Below are 26,026 nucleotides of genomic sequence, written 5' to 3'. Positions count from 1 at the left end.
ATTTCCTCTCCAACTTACTTACGTTATCTGCTTTAAGCTGCGAGTTTGTGAGTTATACCACGGAGTCAGGCACTTCTGATTTAAGGCTCTGTTTTTCAGAGGAGCTACAGCATCCAAAGTTGTCCTCAATGAGGATATAAAACTATTGACGAGATAATCTATCTCACTCACAGAGTTTAGGTAGCTACTCTGCCCTGTGTTGGTATATGGCATTGGAGAACATAAAGAAGGAATCATATCCTTAAACCTAGTTAGAGCGCTTTCTGAAAGACTTCTACTGTAATGAAACTTATTCCCCACTACTGGGTAGTCCATCAGAGTAAATGTAAATGTTATTAAGAAATGATCAGACAGAAGGGGGTTTTCAGGGAATACTGTTAAGTCTTCAATTTCCATACCATAAGTCAGAACAAGATCTAAGTGGTGGGTGGACTCATTTACATTTTGAGCAAAGCCAATCGAGACTAACAATAGATTAAATGCAGTGTTGAGGCTGTCATTCTCAGCATCTGTGTGGATGTTAAAATCGCCCACTATAATTATCTTATCTGAGCTAAGCACTAAGTCAGACAAAAGGTCCGAAAATTCACAGAGAACCTCACAGTAACGACCAGGTGGACGATAGATAACAACAAATAAAACTGGTTTTTGAGACTTCCAATTTGGATGGACAAGACTAAGAGACAAGCTTTCAAATGAATTAAAGCTCTGTCTGGGTTTTTGCTTAATTAATAAGCTGGAGTGGAAGATTGCTGCTAATCCTCCGCCTCGGCCCGTGCTACGAGCGTTCTGGCAGTTAGTGTGACTCGGGGGTGTTGACTCATTTAAACTAACATATTCATCCTGCTGTAACCAGGTTTCTGTAAGGCAGAATAAATCAATATGTTGATCCATTATTATATCATTTACTAACAGGGACTTAGAAGAGAGAGATCTAATGTTTAATAAACCACATTTAACTGTTTTAGTCTGTGGTGCAGTTGAAGGTGCTATATTATTTTTTCTTTTTGAATTTTTATGCTTAAATAGATTTTTACTGGTTGTTGGTGGTCTGGGAGCAGGCACCGTCTCTACGGGGATGGGATAATGAGGGGATGGCAGGGGGAGAGAAGCTGCAGAGAGGTGTGTAAGACTACAACTCTGCTTCCTGGTCCCAAACCTGGATAGTCACGGTTTAGAGGATTTAAGAAAATTGGCCAGATTTCTAGAAATGAGAGCTGCTCCATCCAAAGTGGGATGGATGCCGTCTCTCCTAACAAGACCAGGTTTTCCCCAGAAGCTTTGCCAATTATCTATGAATTACGAGTTAAACAATGCATGAGCAGCTCCTACACAAACACTCAACAACACGAGTGAAAGAAGCTGTGATCAGACCCTACGCAAACATGCATCGACAACATGCCAGTTAAACAAACTGCGATCAACTCCCACACAAACACGCAACAACAGCAACAATGCACTAGTTAAGCAAACAGCGGTCAGCTCCCACACAAACATGCAACAACAGCAACAACGCATAAGTTAAGCAATCTGTGATCAGCTCCTACACAAACATGCAGCAACAACAATACAAGAGTTAAACAAACCATGATCAGCCCCTACACAAACACGAAGCAACAACAATACAAGAGTTAAACAAACCATGATCAGCCCCTACACAAACACGAAGCAACAACAATACAAGAGTTAAACAATCCATGATGAGGTCCTACACAAATATGCAGCAACAACAACACGAGTTAAATAAACTGTGATCAGTTCCTACACAAACACACAACACCAGCACACGAGTTAAACAAACCGTGATCAGCTGCTAAGCAAACAACATGAGTCAAACAAAATGTGATCAGCTCCTCCACAAACATGCAACAACACCATGAGTTACATTGTGCAGCAGAATAAAATGAATCTGGATGAGGGATGACTATCTCTTTTAGGAGAACGGTGGGGATGCTTAGTCTTTGCTTCACTTCAGAACCACATATTTGCTTTTAGATAATCAAAATGTTGAAAATGGCAGTTCCCTTGCTTTATTTGAAGATCCAGTGGTTTTCAGGTTACGACATTCTGGCAGCAGGAACACTTCACACCTTGCTGTGCGCATAGATGGCGGAGCCCAGCAGCTTCCAGGTTCCTCCGCGTCGGTCCATACGTAGCATCCGCAGGATCTGTAGGAAGCGAAGGCTGCGCAGGGACGTGGCCAACACGTTGCCTTGGTTGCGCACCGCCACCACTGGCACTGAGGCGATCAGCACAAAGATATCTGCAACAGATCAAAGATGGAAATAAGCAGGTTCTTTTTCACTTTGCCATTTTACTCAGTAACCTAGCAGTTGTTCCATGAGCTATCTGTGTGTGCTCACAGCCTCACACTGACAGCACAGTAGCCACAGGCAGTTGGCAAAAAAAAAAACCTCTCAACATCAAGATTCCAGTTGCACATATTTTGCTTGCACCCAAAACTAAAAATATGTTTATTGTTGTCAGACTCAAAATTACAATAAATGAATACAATTAGTAGCATCAATTTTTGGTCCAGGCTGCTATTATGCACAGTTAACCTAAAAAAGTAGCCTAAAAAAGCTGGAGAAGCATAACTGTTAGTGTGTTTGGACAAACTGTGCATGTTGGTTCATCAGTTACAGCTAGACTGGAACAGACAACGATTTCAGTTAAGACAAGAGATGAGATCTACGTTCAATTTGTCCACATTTAAACTGCTGCCATTTCCATTCCATTACGTAACTTACACATGATGCTGAAACCATGCCAAGTCCAACACTAGTCCCTTTTTCTTTAATTACTGCATTATCTATGGCCACCAAGATGGCACCACCCACATGCATGACAAGCTGCATAAGGTACTGTGATTTACACTCTGGAGCAAAAAGGTGGTGGTTATGTATCGTTAAAACCATTAAACAATAAGAAGAAGAAGCTCTGACTGAAAGAAACATTCATATGAACATATGAAGATCTATCCTTCAGATATCAGAGGCTGAACCAACTGTTCTGAAATAAGATGATCTAGCCTACAGAGCAATTTGCAATTGTGTCACTGGCTTATCTCGCCCCTGTCCCCAGTCCCCTTACAACCTTGACAGTTCCACGCAACCACTGAGCATAGTGGGCGCAACCTGTAGCTTAACAATTATATACTTATATACAACACTTATTTATATTGTACATATGGAGCCTGAAACTGGGCTTTTGTTTTAATCAACCACTTTGTCTGGGGGAGTGTGTGGGGGGTGTCGCACAATAACTCTTGGGATTGTTTGTGCAACGAACGATACACTTGTTGTATCCTTCATTTTTTGGATAAAAATGAAGGACACAACGGGCATTCGTGGGCTGCATTCCAAAGAAGCTTCAAAATGAGTGTCATCATGATGACGCAGGCGACCAACGAGTGCAGCCTTAGAAGGATGCGGCCCCTGAATTGAGACACTTTTTCTGCTGGGAAGTGATAAAACAAGAGTTACGAATGTAACTAAGGTTCTATGAATTCCGGATGACCGCCAGAGGACGGTGCTTAGCACCTGGATAACTACATGTGTGCAAGCACAGAGAGGTCGAGAATACAAAGTCACTCCATTGGATGTGACCTGGGTGATGTCACTGGTTGTCTTTATATGCCAGATGTACCCAGCGTTCGCTTCTTTTTGGAATGAACTCGCAAGACTCTGAGTGACAAGCAACTCTGGCGGTCATCCGGAATTCATAGAACCTTAGTTACATTCGTAACTCTCGTTCTATTTCATTCCTACTGACCGCCAGAGGACGGTGCTTAGCACTTGAATGACTTAATACCAACAAGGTCACGAAGAGTCACACTCACCAAGCATAAGCAGTAGGGAAGGATATCGATAAGATTTTATCGATATCGATACCATTATCAATTCCGCTTATCGATCCGATTCCTTATCGATTCCCTTATGGATACCGCTTGTGAATTTTTTGTGTACTAAAAGTAGGCTTTACAGTTTTCTATCTGTTTTATTCTTTTACTTCTGTTTTTAATTATGTATTTGAATTTTTTAATTTTTATTTATTTATTTTAATTTTTTATGTTGAACTGTTCTATGTGAGGCGCCTTGAGATGGCTTTTGTTGTGATTTGGCGCTTTATAGACCGATTAAATTGAAATTGAATTGAAATTGAACAACATTTTATTGAGTCTTAAAGTAAATAAATATGAAATTGGTCACTGGATCCTTAAACTTTGGACATAATAAACTACATGGTGGATCCTTGATGTCTGGACATAAATAGAAATAAAATCTGTTATTGTGAAAAGCATTTCCTTTCAGACATTATTTCCATGAATGTCTTTTCATACCTCTGAACTGAGCTCTTGCAGCTGGCTGTGCTGCACGTCAGAATGTAATTTATAAAGAATGCAGCACGCCTCATTTTGGGAGGAAAAAAAAACATTTTCGTCAATTGCAGTTTCTTGTCTGTATTACAACGTTTGTAAGAGGTGTCATTTTATTTAAAGCGGCAATTCGTTTTGAAGTTATTAATTCCGACCGGACTCTGTCTCAGCAGAGAACCGCGCAGCGTTTGGAGCTGTGCCAACGGAACGGTGGATGATTCTCGTTTCTTGGCTGCAACAACACAAGAGTCCCAGTTAGTGACTTTAATCCACACAAAAGTGACTCACGATATTTTAATGGCTTCCCCCTCAAGGAGCTTGTAAATCATGGGAAACCAAATCCTCCCCGGCCAGAATGGAGCAACCAGCAGCACCCTGTGACTGCTGTGGTCTATCCTGTGTAGTGACAACATTAGCAGTGGAAGAGGGGGGAAGGCGTACAGGAGGCAGTCCAGCCATGGGTTAGCCAATGCATCCTGCCCAAGCAGGCTGTCTGGTTCCGAGAGGGAGTACCACTGTGGGCAATGTGTCGAGGTGCTTGAAGCGAAGAGGTCCACTTCCGCTACTCCATACTTCTGCCAGATCTGGACCACAACCAGCTTCAGTCTCCACTCTCCCGGTGGTGGTTTTTGCCTGGAGAGTAAATCTGCAGCACTGTTCTGTACGCCAGGCAGATGAACTGCTCTGACACTTTGAAGGTGAGACAACGCCCATAGGAGAAGCCTCCGAGCTTCTGTCAGTGAGTGATTGGACCTGGTGCCCGCCTGATGGTTTATGTGGTAGACTGTAGATGTGTTGTCCAACTGGACAAGAACATGTCTTCCTCTCAGGGCCGGGAGGAAATGTTTGAGAGCCAGTCGTACAGCTCGAAGCTCCAGCACGTTTATGTGTTGAAGTCTCTCCTGAGGACTCCAGACACCTTTCACCATCCTGTGATTCCACACGGCCCCCCAACCTTTGAGTGACACAGCTGTAACAACCACCTCAATGAGAAGGGATGGAGCCTAGAGGGACACCCCTGCAGATGAAGTCTATGTTCCCCCTGGGTCTGAGGTGCAGAAGGCACTGGCTGGAGAGTCGTACTGTGCTGAGCCTGTGCTGATGCATCTTTGAGTTGAGGCCTAGGTTGTTGATCCAAATCTGTAGGGGACACAAGAACAGAAGTCCCAAAGGTACGACTAGCGACACTGCAGTAAGTTTGCCCATCAATGAGAGCAGCAAACCAAAAGACAGTGTCACAGTCCGTTGAACATGTGAGACGAGATGAATTACATCGCCCACTCTCTGCAGGAATGGCGATGGAGTCATAGGTAGGGAGTTGATGGCAATGCCGATGAAGGTTGTTTGTTGACTGGGAAGAAGAGAACTCTTCGCAAAATTCACTGTGAGTCCTAACTGAGAGACATGATTCAGTAGAAGAGCGGTATCGTTATGCTCCTGCTCCTGAGTCGGAGCGCAGACAAGCCAATTGTCTAAGTAGGCTAGGATTCTTAATCTGAGAGCTTGTAGTAGGTCTAGTGCTGCAGCCATACATCTGGTAAATGTACGATGGGCGAGAGAGAAGCCAAAAGGAAGCACCCTGAACTGGTATGCCTGACCCTCGAAAGCAAAACAGAGAAACTGTTTGTGACGAGGCGCCACTGGCACATGGAAATAGGCGTCCTTTAAGTTGACACTTGTGAACCAGTCTCCTGGTGAGATAGCTTGAAGAACGTCTACTGTGCAGAGCATGTGAAACTGCAGCACCTTGAGATAACGATTCAGACGTCGAAGATCAAGGATAGGACGAAAGCCGCCATCCTTCTTTGGAACAAGGAAGTAGACTGAATAGAACCCTCTGAACTGGACTGAACTGTGAACTGGCTCTATGGCCCCCTTCTCCAGGAGTTCCAAAACCTCCTGCTGTAGGGCGGCAGACTGCACTGGGTCGGAAACAATGGTCATCCTCACCCCATTGAACTTTGGAGGACGACATCTGAACTGAATACTGTAACCCTCGAACAACGTTGAAATGACCCATGGGTCTTGAACTTGGACCTTCCAGTGTTTGAGATGATTTAGTGAAAAATGGCTGAAGGCCAAACGTTGGCAGTTAGACCCGACCACCTCTGCCTCACATCCCTGAGGACCTCTGGGCACAATTACTGGAAGCTCTGTGAAACCGTTCAGTTCTCGGGGGTCTGCCCATAGGCTCCCGAAAGGCAGGCCACTGGGAGAGCTGGCCCTCAACGTGCAGCTCTGGAACTAGGCGGGAGCCTGGATGTAGAGTGAAAAGTTGTAGCACGTCTGACTGGCTGAGGCCTGGAAGTCCGGTGTAGGTCAACAAACTGTCGTCAAAATTTACTAGCCTCAACAGCACACTCCTATGTTTGTTGGGCCGCAGGTCCAAATACTTGGCCTGGAAGAACCGGCAGTGAACAGAGTGTACCTCTGCAGGATTCGGACAGGGGGGGCTGCGCAAGCCACACCTGACGTCTAGTGGTGGTAAGGGTCGACATCAGTCTGCCAAGCTCTCTGGACATATAAGCAAAAGTTTGGAGTGAGACATCACTAAGACTTTGAGTAGCATCATCAACCTCTGCCTCCTTCAAAGACTTTGAGAGGGCAAGGGCTAAATGGGACAGTGAATTGCCTAGGCAACCAATGCGAGCAGCTAGGTCATAGTGAGGAGATCATCAGTGAACCTACACTGAGGTCGTGGGCAGCGGGCATGTGGCTGAGCAGCATCAACTGGAGCCACAACCAGGTTCGCAATAATGCTGTCAACGGAGAGCATACAGTTCAGACCATACTGAGCCGAATCACACATAGAGATAAGGGCTCTGCAGTCCCAAGATAGATGGGTCAATGATTTGGGGTGTGCCCAACATCGGTGGAGCTTCTCGATGTACGGTTGCAAAGCTGGAACATTGAACTCAAGGTTCTGAGTGACTTTGAAAAAGGCACTTGAAGTGGCGGTTTCAGCAGGGGGACTGTCAACCCCGAGCCTGGATAAAGCCAACTGAACAGCTTGCTTGACAATGGATAGTCCCAGCCGTTTGCAGCAGGGACTCTGCCTCAGGGGTGTGAGAGCCCACCAATGAATGGCTTGGAGAGAGACCCTTCTCATCCTGATCCTCCACACAGTTTGTATCACTTGTCATGTACAAGGGATCAGTTGCAGCAATAGACATGGCATCTTCTTCCTGCTGAGTAACTACATCGGTCTGATCAGCCTCATTAGGGACAACAGGAACTGTTACAGCATCCCTAGGCTGTAGATTCAGAAGTAAGGACTTAATCTGAGCAAACTCAGAAGTCAATGTTTCAACCTTTTCAGCCAAAGCATGGTCATGAGTAACCTTCTTAGCAGAAGGGGCCTGCCTGTGGGCGTTTACGGTGCTTTGGTCCCTTCCTGGGGCTGGAGGCCAAAGTCCCACTGGGCATCCCACTTTCCAATGCCGCGAGTCTAGCAGACCTCTCTGCCAATGGCATACTGGCACAATCAAGGCAGGTATCATCAGTCAGGGCTTCCAACAGGTGTACGATCCGAAAGCACGAGGAGCAAAACATATGTCCATCTCCTGGGCTCAAAGGAGCCAAACAGGTACTACAGCCATGCAACAAAGTCCCTGACATCATTGTGAACTGCATGCAGATGGTTAACACAAGCCCTGACGGTAACAGATAGCAATACAAAGCGTGAATCACACGCAGTGTAAATACTAACACAAGGCACGAATGTGATTACTCACAGGCACAGTAGTAACACAAGGCACAGAGCGACAATCACTCACAGCCACAGTCGTAATACAAGGCATGGAGCGTGAATCACTCGTTGCGTAAATGCTAATACAAGGCACGCGCATGAATCACTCACAGCCACAGTCGTAACACAAGGCACGGAGCATGAATCATTCGCAGCGTAAATGCTAATACAAGGCACAGAGTGTGAATCACTCACAGCCACAGCCGTAACACAAGGCATGGAGCAGGAATCACTCACAGCCACAGCCGTAAAACAAGGCATGGAGCGGGAATCACTCACAGCCACAGCCGTAACACAAGGCATGGAGCAGGAATCACTCACAGCCACAGCCGTAAAACAAGGCATGGAGCGTGAATCACTGACAGCCACAGTCGTAACACAAGGCACAGCGTGGGAATCACTCACAGCCACAGTCGTAATACAAGGCATGGAGCGTGAAGCACTCACGGCGTAAATGCTAATACAAGGCACAGACTGTGAATCACTCACAGCTACGGTAATAATACGATGCACACAGCCTAAATACTCACAGCCTAAGTGCTAAAGCACTTACATCAACGACAACTGCAGCTGCTAGCGGAGCTGTTGAACTTAGTAAAATGGCGGCAGTGCAGACAAAAGTGCTTCAAGGAGTGGAAAACACTCACGGCAAGCCCAAAACAGCACACTATACTGGTTCCGATACACACACAACCACATAGTTAACGGGATTAGTGACACAACTAAACAAGTGGCCAGCCGTCATCAAAACAACACAGCTAAAGGCTTAGTGGCTAGTAGCTAGTAACTTCAACTGTGCACAGAGGAAAATACCCGGCAGGGCAGCGGCGAAGGGCGGGCACCCGGCAAGGAAGGTGTACTCACTGATCAAAGAATACAAAACGGTGAAGCCGTGTACCGCAGCCTCTCGAGGACGTGTGCAGGGCACGTAGCTCCAACCGAAAGTGGTTTACGAGGCTACAAGCGAGAGCGGCAATCGCAGATAAATGCGTTCTCAACCTCTTCCGAATGTGAGAATGTAGAAAAGAAGCGAGTGCTGGGTACGTCTGGCATATAAAGACAACCAGTGATGTCACCCAGGTCACATCCAATGGCGTGACTTTGTTGGTATATATTCTCGACCTCTCTGTGTTTGCGCACATGTAGTTATCCAGGTGCACTGCCCTCTGGCGGTCAGTAGGAATGAAATAGAACTGGAGTTCCCAAGTCAAGTGAACACAGTAAAGCTTTTCAGCCATTCCATGTTTTTGTCACAGGTTTTTCCATTGGATGCCTGTGAGGAAGTTGTGACTTCTGTGGATTTGTCCGTTTGATTTGCAGTCCAGTTGATAATGTCACATTTTGTTTTTAACTTTTATTATGGTATTATCAGGATTTGGCTACATACCTAAAATGCACAAAGGTTTGTGAGCGAACTTCAGCCTCCCCCTCCATCCTTTGTAGCGACAGCAGCATCCTGCCGCCCAGACCCTCAGTGCAAACTCTGCTCCAAAGATGAAGATGGCAAAAGTTTCCTGAGTAAAACAACAAGAAAATCATTACTGCTTGCTGACGCAAAGGAAACAATCCAGGATTCACCTGGTAACCATGGTGACTGCTACGATCAGTAATGTGTGTCCAGGGAGCAGCGCCGAGAAGTATCTCAGTACTTTTGGGGAGGAGCAGTAGTTGAGTGATTCGCACTGCTGTGAAGACTCCAGGTTCTCTTCCCAAGTGGTCCTTTCTGTGTGAAGTCTGAATATTCTCCTAGTGTTGCCGTGGGTTCCATCCGGGTGTCCCGGCCTCCTCCCACTTCCAAAGACATGCAGGTTACATAGCTTGGTGACTCTAAATTGCATGCAGGTGAGAGTATGAATCTGTTTGTCCGTCTATATATGGCCCTGCGATAGACTGGCCTCCTGTCCAGGATGAACCCCACCTCTCACCCAGTTACTGCTGACATGGCTCCACCATGACCCTTAGGAGTAATCTGGCTTACTAAACATGTACATATGAGTATGTACAAATATGAATTGGTTTGAGTATTTTTATTTTCTGTTACATTATGTTTCTACTCCGTTGCAGCAGCCAGTCTGCTCTGTGTCAGCCTGATCCCATCAGATCTCAGAAGCTAAGCAGTACAGGATCTGGTTAGTACTTGGATGGGAGACCTCTTCAGAACACCAGCGGCTGCGTGTTTCTCTGGGTAAAACTGGAGTTGCATCAGGAACGGCATCCAGCGTAAAACTTGTGCCAAATACCAATGCAGATCTGGCTGAATCTGCTGTGGAACAATACAGGAGCAGCCGAATGGACAACAATAACATGTTTATACTGTACTTTTTAACTTCTTTTCATTCATCTAACACAGTAGTGGTTTTTGGTACGGGCAAACTGGCAGCCGCCCGCGGCGGGCTTGGCACCAGCACTTTAAAAAAATCATCTGAGCTGCAAAGCGGTTACCATATCACTGTGTGGAAATTTGGCAAACTGGCGCTCCCTGTGGCTGCAGGCGCTCCTTCTTGCTGTGGTGCACACACCAGAAGCAGTGTGTGAGAGGTTCAGTGGTCGTGTCCGGCTGCATTGTCCTCGGGGACAGGCGCTCTCTTCCCCATGTGCTCTGCTCCGCTTTGGCTCCAGACAGCACATCCTGCTTCCCTCAGCAAGATCCTGCTGTCTGGCTCCACAGCATCTCTTCTGGCAGGGCAAAGTCCATTTAGGATGCAGCACAGAACCAGAACCAGAACTCTGCACCACAGGCAGCCACAATTTATGTACTAAAAGATGTTTGAAAGTGGACAGACAGGGTGGAAGAATGGATTTGAATCTCAGTTTTTTTTCTTTTCAGTTATATGTACACAATGCCCTTGTGTACTTTATGTTATTAAACGGTTTAGTAGTCTTTACACAATAAACTTGTGTATGACACCCTGTGCAATATTTACACTTGTGCATGTGCAAATGAGTGTACTGGGCAACATGCAATACAACCTAGTACTGTAATGCACAATTCAACAGGCACTGAAGCACTTTGCACGTAGCACTTATCACTTTAATACAGTGCTTTTGCACCTCAACACCCATCATAAAACTCTTTTGGTTCCTCCACCAGTCACCACTAGGGATGGGTATTGATAAGATTTTCTCAATATCGATGCAATTATCAATTCCACTTATTGATCAGATTCTTTATCGTTTCCTTTATCAATACCTCCTGTGAATTTAATTTAAGATATTATTGGCTCATACCTCTGAGCTGAGCTCAGCCAGCTGTGCTGCACATCAGCATCAATGTAATTTATAAAGAACGGAGGACGTCTCATTTGGGGGGGGGCGGCGGTTTGGTCTGTTGTAGTTTGTTGTCTGTATTACAACGCTTGGAAAGAGGTGTCATTTGATTTAAAACGGTGATTCTCTTTGAAGTTATTAATTCCGACCGAACTCTATCTTTCTAACTTGAGTCACCAGAGAGCGGCGCAGCGTTTACGCGCTGTGCAAGAGTAATGGAGGACGATTCTCGTTTCTTGCCCACAACAAGACAAGAGTCCCAGTTAGTGACTTTAATCCGCACAAAGGTGACTCACGATTGACATCCTTAAATGGCTTTGAGGGGGGTTAAGAAGTGGACTTGCTGTATCTTAACAGCAGAGAACCCACAAATCAGTGGGTCAGAGCACTGCTTCAGTGTTTCAAGCAGAGCAGCTGCAGAAGCGGTTGACTGCAGACCTGCTGCAGGGTCTGCAATCAATAGAGAGAAATGATCATTTGCCCAATAAACACCCTCAGTCCATTCTGGAGAGCATTAGCATGGCTAAAAATCTTCAGCTTCTGGAGAGCTTTGCCCCCCGCCAGGCTCCCCAACTACAGCCCTCTTAACCCCCTGTCACTTTAAGCATTTTCTTTATTTGCATTCTCACATGCCTGGAAAAAGAATCCTCACCATCTCATTTAGGTCTGTCACACTTTATTTTCATTAAATATACTGGAAGCATAAGCATGGCAAAAATCTTCTGCATCTGGGACCCAGATCACACAAACACACATACCCCCCCCAACTGCCATGTACCTTTTACTAAGGAACGGCTTCCATCTGGCCACTCTACCATAGAGGCCTGATTGGTGGATTGCTGCAGAGATGGTTGTCCTTCTGGAAGGTTCTCCTCTTTCCACAGAGGAATACTGGAGCTCTGACAGCGTGACTATCGGGTTCTTGGTCACCTCCCTGACTAAGGCCCTTCTCTCCCGATCGCTCAGCTTAGATGGGCGACCAGCTCTAGGAAGAGTCCTGGTGGATCTGAACTTCTTCCATTTACTGATGATGGAGGCCACTGTGCTCATTGGGACCTTCAAAGCAGCAGAAATGTTTCTGTACCCTTTCCAAGATTTGTGCCTTGAGACAATCCTGTCTCGGGGACTACAGACAATTCCTTTGAGTTCATGCTTGGCTGTGCTCTGACATGCACTGTCAACTGTGCGACCTTATATTTAGACAGGTGTGTGTCTTTCCAAATCATGTCCAATCAACTGAATTTATTACCCAGAAAATAGCCAAATGTATTGGCTTTCAGGTCAAGTCTGTTGCATGCACTGGAGCAGTGCGTCACCGGATCCCCAACTAGACAGAACTGACTTGGGTCCTCGATGGTAACCACCCAGACAGACAAGTGGTAAATCCCCAAATCTCTAAAATGACCATCTATCTGCTGCAGTTAGGTGAAACGTTGGCGTGACCAAGTGTCCTCAACACTCAATGCAAGTGATACTCATCTTTGTTTGCCTCTGTAGCTGTTCATTTGACACAAAGTCATTCAGGTAGGACCCAAAGATTCTCCAAAGAGACCTAGTACCAATGATTGACAGGTGTCTTACCAGTATGAGGAGCCAGTGTGCAGACTGCTTCTCGTGTTCCCTGAATGTCGTCAGAATGGCCAGAATTAAACAGCCGAGGACGATCAAAAACCTGCGGACACATAAAACCACACCAGACACTTTGTCAGAGCTCTTCAGGTGAGCTTTGCTCTTTAACATTCCAAACATACTAATAATAAATTCATAGAGATTAGCCCTGAACACATGCATTGTCTGCATCTCACCATTAGAGGGCGGAACATCTTCATTCACATAAAACTTCAGCATCAGAAACAAATACTTGAAAGCTATGGTCTTAATCTCTTTAGTGAGCACACACATTAGGCTAGTTGCTGTCCTGAAATAATTACAGGTGCAAAACCCAATTCAAGCAAGTCAGGTGTGGAAACAAACGCTGGTGCTGTGCGCCACTGCATCTACTGCATGACGGAAACACCTCAGGTCCACCATGCACAAAACCAGTGTCACATACTTTTCTTTCCGCTGTATTTTTCCTTCCCCCATGTGCATTTTGCACATGCACATAAGTCAGAAAACTGAGCATGATACTATCTCCTATGCTGTTACATTTTTAGGGGGGAATACAATTTTTTCCCCTTCGCCAAGGAAGGGAAAATATACAATATACTAAATTTCATAAGCAATTATATGCACAGCCATGTTTCGAGAGGGGGAAATATTTTCACAGAGGGAGATATAGATATGTGCCGTATCATGCTGTTTTCCGACTTACATGCATGGTGGAAAGAAACATACGTGACACATTCACACATCTCCAGAGTAGCCATCTATGGAGAAGGGTCTGGCTGTAGCATGTGTAGTCTCTGCACGCTCTGCCAAGCTTATAACTAACCCTAATCTTAACCCAAACTTGAAAATGTAGTATTTTCAACTAAATCAGCACGTCTGGGTGCCATTTCACAAGGATTTGCTGGACCATGCACGTTCTGCCTGACTGCAGCTACACACTCTTACATCCATCTGCTGCAGCCAGGTGAAATGTGAGCGTGTCCTTGACTTTCTCCAGCCACTGGGTCCCTCAACATTCTGGATTAAATCCCCCCAAAAAACATCACATAGCCAACATGATGTAGCTAGAGGTGTAATGGATCACAAATCCCACAGTTTGGATTAGACCAGGTGTGCCCAACTTCGGTCCTCAAGTTCTACGTTCCTGACACTCTTAGTTGTGTCCCTGCTCCAACACACCTGAATCCAACAAAAGACTCGTTAGCAGGCTTTTAATGAGCCTTTCATTGGATTCAGGTGTGTTGGAGCAGGGACACAACTAAGTGTCAGGAAGGTAGATCTCGAGGACCGAACGTGGGCACCCCTGGATTCGACCATTTTTCAGTTTTTGTGAGGTTTTTTTTGGGGGGTTCAAATACTAATTTACTTTCCATTTTTTAAAGAACAATGAAAACAAGGTGGTTTTTAGCACATGGTTCTGACTGAAATCAAGGTGTTTAACATTTAAAGAATATTTCATAATATTAAAGTGTAGGTGACCTGATATGTAATTTTTTATTTTATTATTATTATTATTTTTTGAATATTTAAGACTAAAATTAACAGTTTGAAATTGTGGTAACCGGTGTGCGGTTACTGATAACTATTCAGATTTTGAACTGCGCGCCACTAAAAAACAGGAACAGGAAGTGAAATCAGCCCGAGAACCATTATCTTAACAGCTCATTTGTTTGGTTAACGATCAGACCTATTTCTGTGTTTAAGTGTTTCATTTCTGGAGTTATGCCGCCTGGATGAGTCTGCTGCATGTTTTTATTAAAACACTATTGCAGATGGAGTCCGCTGGTTTCAGTTTCCTAAGGTTCGCGTGTGTCGGAATGCATGAATTGTGGACCAGCTGCAATTTTTTTTTCACACTCTTTGAACACTGCGGCTTAAACAGTGATGCAGCAAATTTATGGATTTTTGCAGACTACTGATAGCCCCGTCGCCACCGAGTGGTTTTGGTCGGTGCTGCACGTTTTTTTTATACGTGTCAGAATGGTTAATTCTGGCCACAGAACCCTTTTGATTGGCAGGTAGAACACTTATATTGACAAGCTGGTGCCTCTGAACCCTGCTCGTTTGTGACTGCGTCTCAGCCTGATCCTGTTTGTATCTCTGCCACGCTGACTGATTACATGTGTACAGAAACCAAGCCTGGAATAAAGACCATGATTTCTCCAACACCAAAGCCTTGTCTGGGAGTTTGCATTGCAGGTCCAGCCGCTCCTGGTGACGGCCTTCCGCCTGCCCTGACAGTTAAGCATGGTTTACACATAGACGGTTTTGTCGGCGGGTAGTATGTAGACCAAAGTTCGCGGTAGTTCCGGCTGTTTTCACGGTGGAAAGGGGCGGAGGATTTCGCCAGTGTTTTGACCACCGTACTAGCTGCGGATATAAATACATGGCTAAAATGCTGCTAAATCCGCCGAATAAAGCGGCATTTTGATGCCGTAGCATCCGGCACACATCAGGCAACGGGGGTTAATACCCAGTTCTATCCTTTACAATCGCAGGTTAAGACGTGCGTGAGAACGGCGGTGTTCTGCTGCCGCCGATAATGCCCTGTGTACTGCTGGATTTATCCAGGCAAATCCTGCGTTACTCCAGGAACTTTTGCATATAGGCACCGCCCCCAGAGTATAATAGGCTGAAGCAGCAGGAATACATGCCTCTGTCACTGCAAGGGGAGGGAGCTCATCCTCAGCCTTTTCTTCTCCTTTTCCCCTCAACATGTTGCTCCGTCTCCACCACAGGGCTACCCTCTGCTTCTGAACCAGACCTCTTGGTCCTTGCCGCTGCCAATTTTCTTTTAGGAGGCATACTGGAGCTTCTCTGCAAAAATATCTGGAGCTGGTCACGAGTGAGAGGCCTGCATGCAGCGCGCTAGCATTTTTATATTGACCGCCGCCTATCGGCCGTTTGGAACGCCGTTAACCGGGAGGTAGCGTTTAGAACGGCGTACTGTCCGCTAGTGCCGCCGTTTTGTCTGCCTCTGTCGCCGGTTAAAATGCCCTTGAGGACGCCGATGTAGGCTCTATCGCTGTTTTACACACCGTTGATTAGGGATACAACGCCGGCCGCCAATTACGGCGGTGTAAACTGCGGCACTACAGGAAGGGGCAGGATGAAACGGCGATTAAAAAGTATCAAATGCCGTTGTTCGCGTTGTCTCCGTCGTCACGTGAATTCTCCGGGAGCGCTCCCAGAATTATTCGACATGTTGAATAATTTTTTCAACGATTTCCGGTAAAGCCGGAACTAAGCCACGCCCCCTAGTGCCGGCGTTAACAACGGCGTGTGATCCTTAAGACGGCAAAAACTCTTCCGGGACGCTTCCGGGAGCTCTTACCGTCTATGTGTAAACGGGGCTTTACGCTACTAACGTACAGTACACTAACTATATTCAAAAAAATAGCTGATATTTTCAGTCCCTCACAGATGCAATGTGTCATTTTTCAGATTTGAAATGTATGTACCTATTTCCAAGAAAAAATAACGCAATGCTAAAATACCCTCGGACAGACAGAGGAACGGACACCAGGTCTTCACAATACCCGATGTCTCGGGTAAAAAACCAAATAAAAATCCACACTTCCTAATCAGTTTTTTGTGATGTCAAGAAAAAAGTTTTTTATGACCACAGAGCTGGGGAAAAAAACAGTTTATCATCTCCACCTGCACCTCAAAAAAAAAAAAAAAAAAAAAAGAAGGAAAAAAAAATCATCCGAAAACAGCTCGACCTCCGCTGTGGGCTTGAATCAGCAGGTCCCCTTCTCCCGATGACATCACAATATGGCCACGGCTGAGGGCTGAAACAGAGCGCAAGCTTCAGAGAGCTGTTGTTTATCCTTCACCCGCGTACTTATCGACTTTTACTGTTCAGGATTTTTTTTAATATCAACATTTCATCATGTTTAGTGATTATTTGTGCACTTTTTTGGTGTCACCTACAATTTAAACTGCAGTGTCAACAGTGTCCCGTTTCATCTTGAATAGCAAATCAGGGTGCGTTTTGAAGCATCACTGTAACTTCTTTTGTTAGTCTTGAACAGACTTGGTATATGCAGTAGGTGCGACCTTCATTGGCACCAGTTTTGAAATTGGGGTGAAATATTCAAGCTGTTAAAAATTTCATCTAATTGTCCAAATCGGCATCATTACGCAGCCACTTCTGTGTGTTCGTAGTCTTAACAGCTTCAGTCATGTTCAAACATCTTTACACGGTGTATTCCAAGTGAGTACAGCTTGATATTTGTTTAACTGTGCTCCATCGGGATAAAAATTTGAAGCAAAAGCAGCGTTTGTTGCGGCTCTGGCTGTGAACGCAGCCGGGTACAGCTTTACTTCTGTTTATTAGTGGGTTGCCAGGTTTGGACTTTATAAGCAGCCTGATAGGAGGCATGACGGAGTAAGCCGTTTCATGCCGTTTTTTGCACTTTTTCCGGATCATAATAATAGATCACAGTAATAGAACAGTGTTCTGTGGAATAGGGGTGTTACACATGTAACAGGATTTCTGACGACCCTGGAGTGGAGTCTACCATTTTCTAATGTTATTGGCTGATTTAAGGCTCAAGGATACTGTACCAGGTACTTTCTTACAGTCAGAGGTTCTGAATAAGATTAGATCTACAGATGAACGCTAATGTTAGGGCCCCTTCATACATAGCACGAATGTGGCTGAATTGTACACAAAGCAGGAATCGTATGCAATTCGTGTAAAATCTGAGCTGCCTCCAATGCCTCGTACACCTGTTACTACAACTATTTGCGCACACCAGCAGCTGGAAGACAGAGTGTGCCCTGTGAGAGCCTTTTCGATCCTCTCACGACAGGTGTCGGCTAAATTCCAGGTGACACACACAAACATCTAACAATGCTTGCATGGCACTACTTTTGAGCTGGATGTGAAATTTGTCGAAGTGCCCCACGAGTGTGACATTGCAAAACAGCAATGCACGTGGTGTGCCAGAGTGTCGGCTATCCCGCAACACATGCAAATCACGCGTGTTGCCTCCCCGATCTGTAACATGTGGCGGATGTGTTGTGGATAGGGGAGAATAACTAAATAGCAGTAAAAATAACTAAAAAGAAATGACCACATAACACAGAAACACAGTGACACGTTGCTGTGTGCGCTGAAGAAAGATCTCAACAGTCGCAGTTGTTGAGATCTCTGGTTCTGGATGTCACAGCTGGGGAACATGTACCGTGTTTGGACGGACATGAACTTACAACTGTCCACTGTGACGCACGTGTGTCTGCTTGCTGTTCTCACGTGGACATACATAAAAACATATATCGCTGTTGCGACAGGCTGCAGTGAGCGACCGCACGCCCTGCACATTGACAGGAACACATTAAAATGAACCATCAGATCATAACATGCAGTGGGCGATCTGAATGTCACGTCACCCAGGTGAGCTCTGGTGAGAACAGAGCTGTTCTGCGGCGTACCATTCCACAGGACAGGCATGTGGGGCCAGCTGGACAGACCAGGTTCAGCAGATGCGGACATGATAAGAGCGCATTGCTCCATTCATGTCATTTCATGACTGTACGTCCGTGACCATGGGTCATCAACAGAGGAACAGATGGTTCATACTTGTATTGTTCGCTCAATAAGACGGATTCAACAAAATGTGGTGTTGTTTTTATGGTGTATGGTTTTATTTTTTTAAATACGTCTATCTCCTTGTTGATTTTAGGCATTTTTCTGCACCTGTTATAGGGCAGTGATGGTCGTGAAGTGGTAAAGTTTCTGGCTGGCAATAAATTGCAGGATTGAATCCTGTGGATGTCACCTACAATTTAAACTGCAGTGTCAACAGTGTCAATTCATAAAAACTAGCAGTACTAACGGGGCAGCACAGTGGCTTAGTGTTTACCACTGTTGTCTCAAAGCAAGAAGGTCATGGGATCAATTCCCACCTGTGGCCTTTCTGTGTGGAGTTTGCATGTTCTACCCGCATCTGTGCATTTCTCTCCGGGTGCTCCAGCTTCCTGCCACATCCAAAGACATGCAGGTTAGGAGGATTGTAAACTTTAAATTGTCTGTAGGTGTGCATGTGGGTGTGAATATGTTTGTTTGTATATATGTGGCCCTGCGACAGACTGGCACCCTGTCCAGGGTGAACCCTGCATCATGCCCTATGACTGCTGAGATAGGCTCCAGCCCCTCGTGACCCTTAAGTGGACTAAGTGGTTGAAGGTGAGTGGGTGAATGTTCTACTAAAGTTTTAAATGTTTCAAAAATGACATTTCACAAAGGGGATTAAAAATTGTTTTGAACAGTTCTCCTTAGAAAACAGCTCAAATTGTAAGTATTTGATTTTATTTGCACTTAAAGTGAATTTGACATTTTAAGGTGAAAGTTAAGCTCAGGCGTGTGAAGTCTCCTGTTCAATCCACATTAATCTGGACCCATGGGGCCCGTTTGTGCAGCTGATACCAGCCCTGAGGATTCCTCACAACCAATTTGCAGGCGAGATTGAATAATGGGAGTGCAGGCGATGCAGTTTTGGCAGCTAATCTGCTCAGCGATATGCAAACAGTGGTGAGAAAGGGCACCAGTAGCACGCCGCTAATAACTGCAGCCATGAGGACGCGGCACCACTCTAAGGCATTTCCTTCAAACCACAAGGTCAAATATATCAACTAAGATTAAGCACTAAAGTCAACCCGACATCTTCTGCTTTCAGCAAATCTCAGCCATGGTGAGACTGTGGAAATCCAGTGTTTCTTCCATTTATCTGACTCCACCCACCAGCATATTTCAATAATGTTTAGTCACAGCCAGTATAGTCAGCAATAAAACCATCACTGACACAATGTATCATATTAATGCTGAAACAAACTTTATTTTGCACATCAGATATCGGCCAAACATGCACCAGCTAGTACACCGCCAAATCACCGGGTTGAGCTTCAGTTTGCAGTAGAGTCAGAGGTGGAGCTCCAGAAAATACATCTGTATAATAAAGATGAGACGGACCTGAGGTAAGTACAGTGTACTCTTTACTGATCGTAACTGGAACTTCCTTTACAGCCACACACCGCAATGTATTCTGGGTAGCGTAGTCTACCCCGCTACATCTCCTCCTTTTAGCTAAGCACATCAACCATGTAAATGTCTCTGGAACTCTTTTCTTTACATATTAAACTTTCTTATGGTTTATCAAAACACATTTCTTTCTTAACCCCTGTATTAGACTGAAACATTCAGATTACATTTCTCTCTTAAACCATAATCCATATCAAAACCTGTAAATGTAAACCGCAAATGTAAACCATGAACCATGTTACAGCTGTAATACAAACTAAACAGACATCTCATTCACATTCCATACATTGTTTTCTTTCTTGTTTTTTGTTTTTTTTTATAGGTCAAGCCTCTCTGGAGCCTTGGAAACTCTGCCTGACTTGGTGGTGGTTACAGAGGGATTCTCCGTGGCTCTCAAGTGAAGTCTGCTTCTCCTTAGAACCCCCTTGTCAGTTTCCACCAAGTATGATCTTGGCATGTCTGCAGTCCCAAGCACAGTCCCTGGAGCTTTCTCTGTGGTGAGCCACACCTTTTGTCCTGCGTTGAGCTCTTGAAGTGGTCTGGCCCGGTGGCGACGATTGTAGTGTGATGTTTGTTTACGTCGTCCTTCCTCATCCTTCCTGTGGAAAGCCTCCAAGTCAGGCTATTTTGGCGTGAGCTGACCTGAAGACTGTGGGAGGGATGTGCGCAGGTTCCTTCCCATAAGTAGCTGTGCAGGTGAGTATCTATGCTCTAATGGTGTGACCCTGTATGCTAGGAGTGCTCTGGTTTGGTCAGTGTCCTTTTTCCACAGACTTCTGATTGTCTGCACGGCACATTCAGCCTCGCCATTTGCTTGTGGGTAGCGAGGGCTGCTCGTGACATGTGAAAAGCAGGCCTCTTTTGCAAATGCTCTGAATGTCTCTGAAGAAAAACTGTGGTCCGTTGTCGGATACCACAGTCTCCGGGTATCCATGACGTGCGAAAGCATCCTTCACAGCATGAACAGTGGCTTCAGATGATGTGGTCTTGAGCTCCGCGACCTCTATGTATCGTGAGAAGTAATCGATGATGAGAAGGCAGGTCTTGTTTGCCCTGTCTATTGAAAGTTCTTTCCTCTTCTCATTGTTTTGATTGCGTCCATGTTTGACTAGACTGATGCACTGTGTAGTATTGCCTGTTGTTTCTTAACAGTCTCACTTTGTCTCACTTGGTCTATTGCTTTTTGTAGCGTCAATTCAAGGTCCATTTGCAGCTTTTCAGATAATTTTCTGTCTCTTATCCCGAGCACAATTCGGTCTCTGATGAGCTCCTCCTTCAGTAAGCCAAATTTACAGTGTTCTGCTAGCTTGTGAACTTCGGTGATGTAAGCTTCTGAACTCTCCCCTTCTTGCTGGCATCGCATATTAAACTGTGTCCTTTCGAAAATCACATTGTGTTTGCCTATGAAATGTTTTTCCATCGCTGCTTTAACTGAGGCATATTTCTTTTTCTCTGCAGTAGTGATCGGCAGGATACTGAGGATATGGTCAGCCGCATCCCCCATAGCATATAAGAGAGCATTTACCTGATATTCCTTGTCTTGGTCGCGTAATCCGGATGCAACATGGAATCTATCAAATCTTCAGATCCATCTCGGCCAGTGGGACGGTCTCGAGAAGGCGAATGGTTCTGGCTGTGTTATTCGTACTGAAACCGCCATGACGAGTCTTTTCTGTTTCACGTTTTGGAACGGCTAGCAAGCTTCCTGTGGCTTAGCTGAGATTCCCGCTCACCGACTTGTGCAGCTTCACTGGCGTTCCCCTCGCTTTCATGTGCGTGTCAAACTCCACCATTTCTTGGAGGTATATCCCTCTTTCGCTGTGTCCGTAAACGACTTAGCTTTTCATCTAACTCCGTCTAGGAGATATGCGTCCTTTGCCACTTTCTGACACCATGTATAATAAAGATGAGACGGACCTGAGGTAAGTACTTACTGATTGTAACCGGAACTTCCTTTACAGCCACACACCGCAATGTATTCTGGGTAGCGTAGTCTACCCCGCTACAACATCAAGATACTTTCATCTCTTTGCAATTACTGGCACTGATATTTTTGTACCACAAAATGTGATGCCATCTTCTTCAGCTATGCAAGCATGTGTTAGGTCAGCATTAGCATATACAGACACACTCATCTCAGTTAATGCCAACTTCAATCAATCAATCAATCAATCAATCAACAACTTTATTAATCCCACAAGGGGCAATTTCATTTGAGCAGTCCGTTTGAGAGAAAAAAAAATACAATAACAATATATAACAACAATAAAACTAATAAAAAATCAAATAAAACAGACTTAAGAAGTTAAAATGAATAGCAAGAATAAATAAATAGAAACATGGCAGACCTACAGAGCATTTAAAAGTCGAACCGCCGAAGGTATAAACGACTTTAAAAACTGGTTGGTTCTACACACCGGGGACGCATAACGGTGTCCTAAAGGAAGCAGGGAAAACTCTCCTAAAAGAACATGACCTGACATAGACAAGATGATTTCAGCCTTCCGGAAGATCTGTTGATTACAAAAAGAGTGTGAGTCTCTTTGTTTCACTCCGATAATCTTTGAACAAATTTTAACAATGTTGTTCAGGCTGTTTCTGTCTTTCACTGAGAGGCTGTGAAACCAGCAGATAAATGAAAAACACAAAAGACTCTCAATAAAAGACTGATAAAAATGACAAAGGATTGCAGGTCTAACAGAAAAAGAATTCAGTTTACGGAGAAGATAAATTCTCTGCTGTCCTCGCTTCACAATGGCGTCTGTGTTCACATCAAACTTCAGCTTGTCATCAAAAACAGGCCCCAGATACTTATAGTTCCACTTTTCATTGTGTATGATACTCTCCTTGGCTACATCCCTGTTACGTCTGAAGTCAATGATCATTTCTTTAGTTTTGGACACATTTAAATCCAAAAAGTTGTTATCACACCAACAAATAAAATCTTATAAAACAGCTCCGTGGTCTGATTCTGAACCATGAAGAAGAGACAACAGTACAGTGTCATCAGAAAATTTAACCAAATAACTGTTGTCTTGAGAACTCCTACAGCTGTCTGTATACATAATAAGAACGCACTCTTGTGGTGAGCCTGTGGACAACACGACAGAGTCCGAGAAGCAGCCATTTACAAAGACCCTCTGCTCACGGTCAGATAAAAAATTCAAAATCCATAAAACAAGCTGGTGAGGCAGGTGGAAGTTATCACGCAGTCTTTGTACTAAAAGATACAGCTGCATCGTATTGAATGCTGACGAGAAGTGTGCCTGTGCCTGTGGCTTCTCCAGATGTTTATACAGGGAGTTGAGAATAAAAAGCTTTGCATCCTCCACCCCCCTCCCTCTCTGGTAAGCAAACTGAAGTGTGTTCAGGGCTCCATCCACTGTTTCCAGAATAAGATTCCTCACAATTCTCTCAAAACATTTCATTATTAATGATGTTAAAGCAACAGGCCTAAAATCACTAAGTTGCTTCAGTTTGGTCGTCTCTGGGACTGGGATCACTGTAGATGATTTCCAGCTAACCGGAATTTGATAAGAATTGAGAGACATTTGAAAAATATGCTGGAGTACACCACTAAGCTGGTCCGCACAATGTCGTAGTGTGCGCCCACAGATATTGTCTGGACCAGGGGCCTTTCTAATGTTTCTACCTTTCAGAATACCTTTTGACCCATTCTTGGTCAATGACAACATCAGACTCAAGAGACTCTCTAAACAGGGAGATGTCTCTCGAAAGTCGTGCTTTTCAAATCAAGAATAAAAAACATTAAACATATTAGGGAGATCGGAATCCTTGATTCCCTCAATTTTAAGAAATTCCCTGTCAATACAACTGTCCCTTTGAGTGGCTAAGGACATGGATTTTATTCCCCTCCAAGCTGCCCGTAGATCACCACTGCTGTACTTCTGTTCCACTTTATCCTTATACTTTAGTTTAGCTTTCCTTATCTCATATTTTACCTCCCTTGTGATTTCTTTCTTTTCCTGGCTATTCCCTGTATAAAAAATATGTTTCTTTTTATTTAGAATGTTTTTCATTTCCTTAGTAACCCAAGGCTTGTTGTTTGGGAATACAGTAATGACCTTCTGGGGAATGTTAGAGTCCACGCAAAAGGATATACGAGGTCTGTCCGTAAAGTATAGGTCCTTTTTATTTTTTTCAAAAACTATATGGATTTCATTCATATGTTTTTATGTCAGACATGCTTGAACCCATGCTTGAAGATTTTTTTAATGAAAGACATGCGGGCGGATTGCAGCGTCGGCTCGCAGCCGCCGCGACGCTCCGCCACAGGAAAAACACCTCTGTTGGAAGCCTTAAGGACAAGTTGGAACATCTCCAGCTGATAAACAATTTCTCATATACTCACTCCACTGAAAGCCATCAAAAGCCAACTGGATTTTAACAAATGGTTATCAACACGGAGGTGTTTTTCCTGTGCCGCCGCACTGCGTCGGCTGCATCCCGACGCACGGACCCGTCCGCACGTCTTCATTAAAAAAATCTCCTTTAACAGTGGAATATCCGGATAAAATGCCGAAACCGACTTCTTCTGAAACGTCTCTGTTCTCTCACGACGTCCTGGATCAATAGAGCCTGAAATGTGGAGGTTTTAAGCTTGAAACAGGCTGATGACACCGCCTGAGAGCGCTGCGCGACGTCTCGCACCGTGAAAAGTCCTTAAAGCGACAGAATCACCTCAAAATCTCTCATCAGCTGTTAAAATTTTCACTGAAAACCAGCTTAATTTTTCGAACTGTGTCCACTTCGATGTGTCTCACAGGTTTAGAAAAAATTTTGATCAAAGCGCCAGTCTCTCAGCAACTTCTCAGACAAAGGATTTCCGACGAGGGGCTGGACGACTCCTCCCACAAGGAGTGCTCACAGGCGAATGACGTCACCGACAGGCGTGGAAAAACTCACGCATGCGCACGAGGGTTCAAGCATGTCTGACGTAAAAACATATGAATGAAATCCATATAGTTTTTGAAAAAATAAAAAGGACCTATACTTTACGGACAGACCTCGTATATAGTGAAACCGTAAATGCCAGATCATGTATATCAGGACATGAACTATAAAAAACATCCCAGTCAGTGCAGTCAAAACAAGTCTGTAAGCTGGCAATGCTGTTTTCTGTCCAGCATTTCACTGTTTTAACAGTTTGCTCATGACGCTTACAAACAGGCTTGTAGGTTGGTAAGAGAACACTGCTGTGGTAGGATGCTCCAAAGGAAGGCAGAGGTAACGCTCTGAAGGCGCCAGGTACTGAGCCATAGCACAAGTCAGTGGTGGAATTCCCTTTAGTAGTTGCACAAGTAACATATTGTTCATATGTTTTTAAAATCTTATGAACCTGTCAATGATTAAAATCACCTAAAATAAATTCTGGAGTGTCAGGTGAAAGGGCATCTAGTCTGTTTGTCACCTCTTCGATCAGCTGGGTGCAAGGGCGTAGGTTTGGTCTCAGCTTTGGTAGGGACAATACCCCCCCCGGCCCCCCTGCCCACCACCACCCCCTAACCCACTCATACCATTAGACGCACAAGTACAGCATAATACATAACATATGACGACATAATGCTGAATAATTTAACACTTTATTTACAATATTAAGTGTGTAGGCAAACAAACAAATAGCTTAAATAACAAAATTGCACCCAAAATCACGAATCTATTCTATAGGCCTACACCTGAGAGAACAAGACAACAACAAAAAATATATTTGTGGAGCTAAAAAAAACAAAAACAAAAAAAAAAGGTTTTTGCAACCAAGATGTATAATCTATTCTCTTCATCAATAATGCAGTTGTAGGTATCTGGCAACCTAATTTGCCAAAAAAAAAAAAAAAAAAAAAAAAAAGGGATTTCCAATAACATATATGGTGTATTACGGTAAACGTAAGCCTGTGATGTCATAACGCAGAGGAAAAACACGGAAGTTTCACACTAGTGCGCTGCTGATTCTCAT

At 44.6% G+C, this 26,026-nt stretch overlaps 1 protein-coding gene across 1 annotated transcript in view; it reads right to left on the bottom strand.

The window, feature by feature from the left end:
* Positions 1-26,026, bottom strand: part of kcnq3 (potassium voltage-gated channel, KQT-like subfamily, member 3) — a 273,404-nt gene that overhangs the window by 63,581 nt on the left and 183,797 nt on the right. The window contains 3 exon segments of the mRNA XM_034183094.1: positions 2,091-2,263; positions 9,514-9,640; positions 12,975-13,065. Coding sequence (XP_034038985.1) covers positions 2,091-2,263; positions 9,514-9,640; positions 12,975-13,065 — 391 coding nt within the window.

The sequence above is a fragment of the Thalassophryne amazonica genome, chromosome 12 (assembly GCF_902500255.1).
Source record: "Thalassophryne amazonica chromosome 12, fThaAma1.1, whole genome shotgun sequence".
NCBI classification, from domain to species: Eukaryota; Metazoa; Chordata; class Actinopteri; order Batrachoidiformes; family Batrachoididae; genus Thalassophryne; species Thalassophryne amazonica.
This window is presented reverse-complemented; position numbering and strand designations above follow the sequence as displayed.